This window comes from Solanum pennellii, chromosome 9 (assembly GCF_001406875.1).
Source record: "Solanum pennellii chromosome 9, SPENNV200".
Classification (NCBI taxonomy): Eukaryota; Viridiplantae; Streptophyta; class Magnoliopsida; order Solanales; family Solanaceae; genus Solanum; species Solanum pennellii.
Window position 1 is genome coordinate 56,576,854 of NC_028645.1, and position 5,960 is coordinate 56,582,813.

The 5,960-nt window shown below is 34.2% G+C and overlaps 1 protein-coding gene across 1 annotated transcript; it reads right to left on the minus strand.

The window, feature by feature from the left end:
- Positions 1-790: 790 nt before the first annotated feature.
- Positions 791-1,747, minus strand: LOC107029386 (auxin-induced in root cultures protein 12). Its single transcript, XM_015230787.2, has one exon. It carries the CDS (start codon positions 1,670-1,672, stop codon positions 956-958), a length of 717 nt encoding a protein of 238 aa, XP_015086273.1. The 5' UTR covers positions 1,673-1,747; the 3' UTR covers positions 791-955.
- Between the last annotated feature and the right edge of the window lie 4,213 nt (positions 1,748-5,960).

Below are 5,960 nucleotides of genomic sequence, written 5' to 3' on the forward strand. Positions count from 1 at the left end.
CCTTCTACTTCATATAAATAATACACAAATTTCCCGGTAACTTATGTAGTAGTTATATAAATTTCTAAATTTTTAATCAAATGTTATATTAATTTTATACATTAATAACTTTCGTTTTGTATCTACCTACCAAAAATTGTTATTAATTATATACATGAATAATTTTTTATATTCACCTATCAATATCGTATTAATCATATAAATAAATAATTTTTTTTCTTATCCATATCAAATAATGTATAATTTATACAGACTTTAATATATGCATAAAGTTTGTTTTCTCTAACTATCAAATGAGCCCTTAGAGTAACAAAGAAGTGACGTTGAATACTTGATCCATATGAGCATTAGTTAACGTTAAAGTTAATTCGAGAAATAATCAACTGAAATAAAAAGCGCGAATGATATGGAAGATTTGTCTTGTACATGCCATTTGAATGAACTTGCTTTTAGGAACTTTTGACTTTTTAAAACTTTTTTTTTTTTGGAAAGAATAAAAAGTGTTTTTAAAAACACTTACTTTTAAATTATTTTTAAAAAAAAATAAACTAAAAAGTAAGTAATATCTTCTTTATAATTTTTAACTTTTAATTTATCAATTACTTTTTATACGTTCATTCATATATATTTTTTCCATTTTTATTCCCCTCCGCGAGTCGGTAGCTGAAATCAAATTATGTCCGACACACGCCTATCAGCAGCACTTGTACCTCTAAACTTCATGTCCAGTGTCAGAAAATCCTTTTTTGATACACATGAAAAAAATGCTTTCATAATTTTAAAATTATACTACAAAGAAAATGAAGTTTTAGTTTGCATACATTAGATAAAGAAGAACATTATTATTACAAGATGTATATATAATCAAACATAAATTTGGACTACCACTAATTAAATAGTCGTTATTACATCCATGAAACTGAAGATCGAGGAAGAAACTTGAACCACATGTAAATTAAAGCTGCAAAAGCAAAACCCCAATGAAGAACAAAAAGGCAAAAAAATTAGTTCCAGTTTTCAAAATTGTTGAAGATCCTCCAGTTTCATTTCCACTTTGTCCAGCACTAGCAGAAGAAGAAGTAGCATTTGTTTTATTATCAGCCGAAGTAGCCAAATCTAAAATCCCTTTAGATTTCAAATTATCAGGTTCAAACTTATGTATCGCGGGCCTTCCATCAGTCACCGCTGATCCAACCTGCCATACCTGATTCACTGTCTTCGTATTGGCCGGCAACTCTAGAGTAGCAAAGATTTTCATCATCCCATCAGCTGACTCTGCTTTTGAATCGACAACATTGTACATAAGTTTAGACTCTGTTATTGATTTATAAGAAGTAAGATTGTAAGTCTTAACAGTCATAACCCCTTTAGAATCTTTGAATGCAATAAGTGATTGTGTTCCAATCATAGCTGGTGCAACGGGGTTAATTCCCCAAGCAATCCAGCCATCAGGTGAAGCTGGAGATGCGAGGAAAGCGACAGAAAGAGTGGATTTAGCCGGATCAAATGTCCAATGAAGGAAAGATTTGAGAGAAGGTAGATCAGTGCAATTGGTGAAACGAGTGTTGGATGAGAAAGTTTGAGAAGAACATGTGAGAGATGTGGAAGGGGAGATATGGAAGAGAAGAACAAGTAAAAAGGTGAAGAAAAGGTTAACAAAATGAGATGCCATTTTTGAGGAGCGTTGAGAGAAAGAGTGTTAACAAGATATTTTGGGATATTGGGGTGATTTTATAGGGAATTTGGAGATCCAGTTGGGAGCGTCTGCTGCACCACATGATAGGATGGATGGAAGGGAATACGAAGGACACAAGTGGATATGACACCAACATGTACAAATTAAAAATTCTTTAATTTTCGTCTTAACTTTCCACGATTTAATTAATTAATTTTTCTATCTACATTATGAACATCATCTCAAATTAAACAACATCATGTGACTAAATTCCTCCACCAAATGCACATTCTCCTTTTCTTTTTGTATTCTTTTATTTATTATTATACTTTCTTCTCTTTTTTTTTTTAATCTTTTATATCTCTTTATCGAGACGTTTGTTAGCTCCTTCAATGATTCAAATCTACAATATTAAGATTGGAGAAGGATAATATTTACCAGATGAATAACCTCTCTTCGCTATTTATTACTCCAACTTCTCATGGCTCTTGTTCAATTTATTTTTATATCTCCGCAAAGGGAGGAAAAGTGTTACCCACTATGAGTTTTATTATTGTCAAAACACCAACCAAAAAATGCTAGTAGGTGATAAAGATATCACATTCATCTCGTCATATATTTTAGTTATCAAAATTTGCTTGTAAAGAGGATTTCAAGATTTTAAAAAATCAAAATAATCCTTATTTTGGGGTCTGCCAATGGGTCGTTTTTACCGCAATCGTGATTATTGCAAACGCAGACACTGCACCAAAAAAAAAATAGGCCAAAACTTTGTATGGGTTACCCTCTCGAACTTCTCCTGACAATTCTAAGTGGAATGCCCTGTGTAGAATTGTGGACCCTAATGTTTATCCTTTGACCATGGACAAAGTCACATCTACAAAAAGCAAACAACTAAAATTAGGGTAGAACTAGACTTAGTCAAACCCAAAATAAGGGAGTCATAGTTAGGATTAGGAATATAGGAGGAGGTTTAGAAAAGTTTACTCAGAAGGTAGAATATGAAGACCTACCAGAATTATGCAGCCATAGCATGGTGAAGGGAAACTCAAATAAAAAATGTGGAATGTGCTACAGAAGTGACACGCCTTGAGCCTACACCATGGACGGAACTGGCACTCGAGAACAATTGTTGCCTCCAAGCGAACCCATAGCCTGGCTAATTACTACTCAGCGGAAGACTTTACTCAATAAAGATAAATTCATATATTAAACTAGAATGTTGTAAGGGAAACATTCAACTGGCCAATAAGACAGACACCAATCTCAACATAACAAATTGAAAATATAAAGACAAATGAACTAACTGTCTATGAAGCCTCTAAATTGTAAGGGGTGTCGGGATAAGACCTCCAATCATCCTTACAATTGAAAATACTAAAGCAATGTAAATAGGGATCCTCCAGAAAGCAAGGAGACTCACCAACTGACTTTGAGTGATCGACTGGATTAACGAGGAATTGGGTGTTGATCCTGGTTACCTGTATCTATATCATAAAATTATGCAGGTCAAATGACTTTAGTACATTGAATGTACGAGCATGCAAGGGAAATTCTAAACAAAACATATGCTTGAACTGGAATCTGAAAGAAACACTTACCTTAACTTCGCTCAAACACATGGATACCCAACTCAAATGTAGAATTAAACAACATTAAAGATGTGGTTTATATGAAGCAATTGAAACAGTAAGAAACAACTCAATATACATATATAATAAAGTAATATACCTCTGTGGGGTTTCTCTAAGCAACAACGATGCTATGAGCTATGTGATGATACATCGTCTCGTTCACGCTGCCAGAACTGTCATATAACTTATCGGGATATAGAACGCCTCAACTAAATAGATCTACTAGTCTATGCTGAAAAGCACTAAGGAATAATCTTAAAAATATAACCTTATTCTGCCCACCTTGGCTACATGGTTTATGGAGACATTGAGTTGTTATGAAATCGTCCCCACATCTGTGCTCAATACTACTCCCAAAATAATCAACTCATATGTTTAAAAACAAAAACTCTTTCTGTGGTTTGAGATAATTACTCTACAACTAGCATAAAAACTCTTTTTGAAATCAGTATTTCCTCTATTGTTTAGATGTGAAAACATTTACTTGTGAATACTTAGTCCCCTTATACTCTTTTTGAAGCTATGAACATCATTTGTTACTCTTACTTAACTCAAATCTCAAGTCCTAAAACAAGATTAAAAAATATTTGTAAAAAGCTTCTTGAAAAAACTGTAAGAACTTTTAAGACTTGACTCTTAACTTTTCTTGAATTAGAATTTATGGATTTAAGGTCATAATTCATTTTTATAGGTGATTTCTAGGTGTTTAAAGGTCGTTTGGAGTACTTAGTTTCGATAGGAAGTGTTAGTACATTTTAGAAGGACTCAAACAGTCTAAACGATGAAAAATGGATTGGGCGGATGGCATTGGCGCACTATTGGCACCGGGCCAGCCCCAAAGTTCAGAGAGACACTTCTAGCGCACTGCTGGCATGCCGCGCTAGCCTTTTTGGCGCAACGGGTGCACGTTGCTCCAGCACCCTCCCAGGCAAAACTGACGAATTTTTCTCTTATTTTATGACCTTAATTTGATTAATTTCGATTTTTTTCTCAAAATCTCTTTAGATTCAAGTACCCAAAACATATACACAAGAATGTAACTCAAAGAAACTCTTATAATCGACAGTAAACTCTCAAAAACTCCTCAATTTCATGCCAAATTCAAGAACAAAAGCATTTTAAGAACACAACTCAAGAACATCAATTCTCAATCTGTTCGGACGAAAGTACCTTATTAAACATGTTTGGTGCGTGGGTAAACAAACCCAACACTATGTGAAATAACATACCTCGCAGGATCAAATCCTTGGTGAAATTCACAGTCAATTCCTCAAGAAATCGACGAATCTAGACCTTTTCTTCTCATTTCTCCTCTTGACTTATTTCTCTAAAACCCCTAGTGTAATCTTCAATTGTGTAAACTAAACCAATTCAGTTTAGACCCGAATCTAATTACCAAAAAAGAATTTAATTGATTGGATAGTGAAAAGACCATAATACCCTTCTAAAACCTGGTCTTGACTTTCTTTATTTAGACAACCCAACTTCAAATGGACATATCTCTCTCATACGAACTCGAAACTAAGAAAACTTGGTGGGTTTGGAAATATAACTCAAAGATCTTTCATATGGTATCTTATAGAACACCTAAATCATCCTGAGTTAGGAGTTGTGGTCATAGTAAACCCAAAACTCATACTTAGCTTAACTTTGTCAAACTTTTCAAATTTGATTATTTCCAAAAAAACGATTTCTTTCTAATTCTAGGTACTTCTAGTAGCGAGGTGTTACAATAGAATCCAAACAAGTAAAGCTACAAGTGTAAAATGAGTAAATGATAGGCCAAGGACAGACTCAACACTAGGGGTGTGCAAAAATTGAACTGATCAATAAATCGAACAAAAAAAGTGTTATTTGTCTATTGTTATTTGGTTATTAGGTTAACAGATTTTGAATGATTTTATAAGAAAATATTGGGTAGTGGTTCGGTATTGATTTTCAATATTAGGTTATTGGTTAAATCGATTATCATTAAGACTAATTTACTACTTTTACCTATACATAAATATTAATCTCAATATTTAAGTAGTTATGTTTTTTGTCATTTAGCCTTCAATTCATATTTCACTGTGACTTTGAATTCACAACTTGACACTATACAAACCACCAAAAACTAAAGTGATAACCTGTAACGACCTGTTTAGTCGTTTTGAACAGCAGATTTTATTTCTGGAAAAACTGGCTGAGACGACGGATCCCACGACGGACCGTCATGGGCACGACGGACCGTCGAGGAGGTCTCGTTCCAAAACACTTAGAATTCTGAAATTTGGGTACTGAAATCGACTCTCTGAACTTCGTGACGAAATGGCAGGACGGACCGTCGCAGGCATGACGGGCCGTCACAGACCTTTTACTAAAATCAAGTCTCTGAGCTTTGTGACGGACCTGCAGGACGGACCGTCACAGTCGTGACGGACCATCACAGGCTCCGTAAGCTCACTCGGGTCGGAAATTCTGTTAAGTTTTTAAAGGGGCGTTTTGGACTATTCCTGCTTTAATTATAAAGTTAGTGGGTTAATGTTAATAGTTTAATTACTTGGGGGTTAAAAGAGATAACCTTGAGTTAATTAGTGGGTTAATTCCTCATCTTTTATACTTAATTATATGCTAATTAGGGTAAAAGAAAGAGGGTTTGAATAAGAAAAACA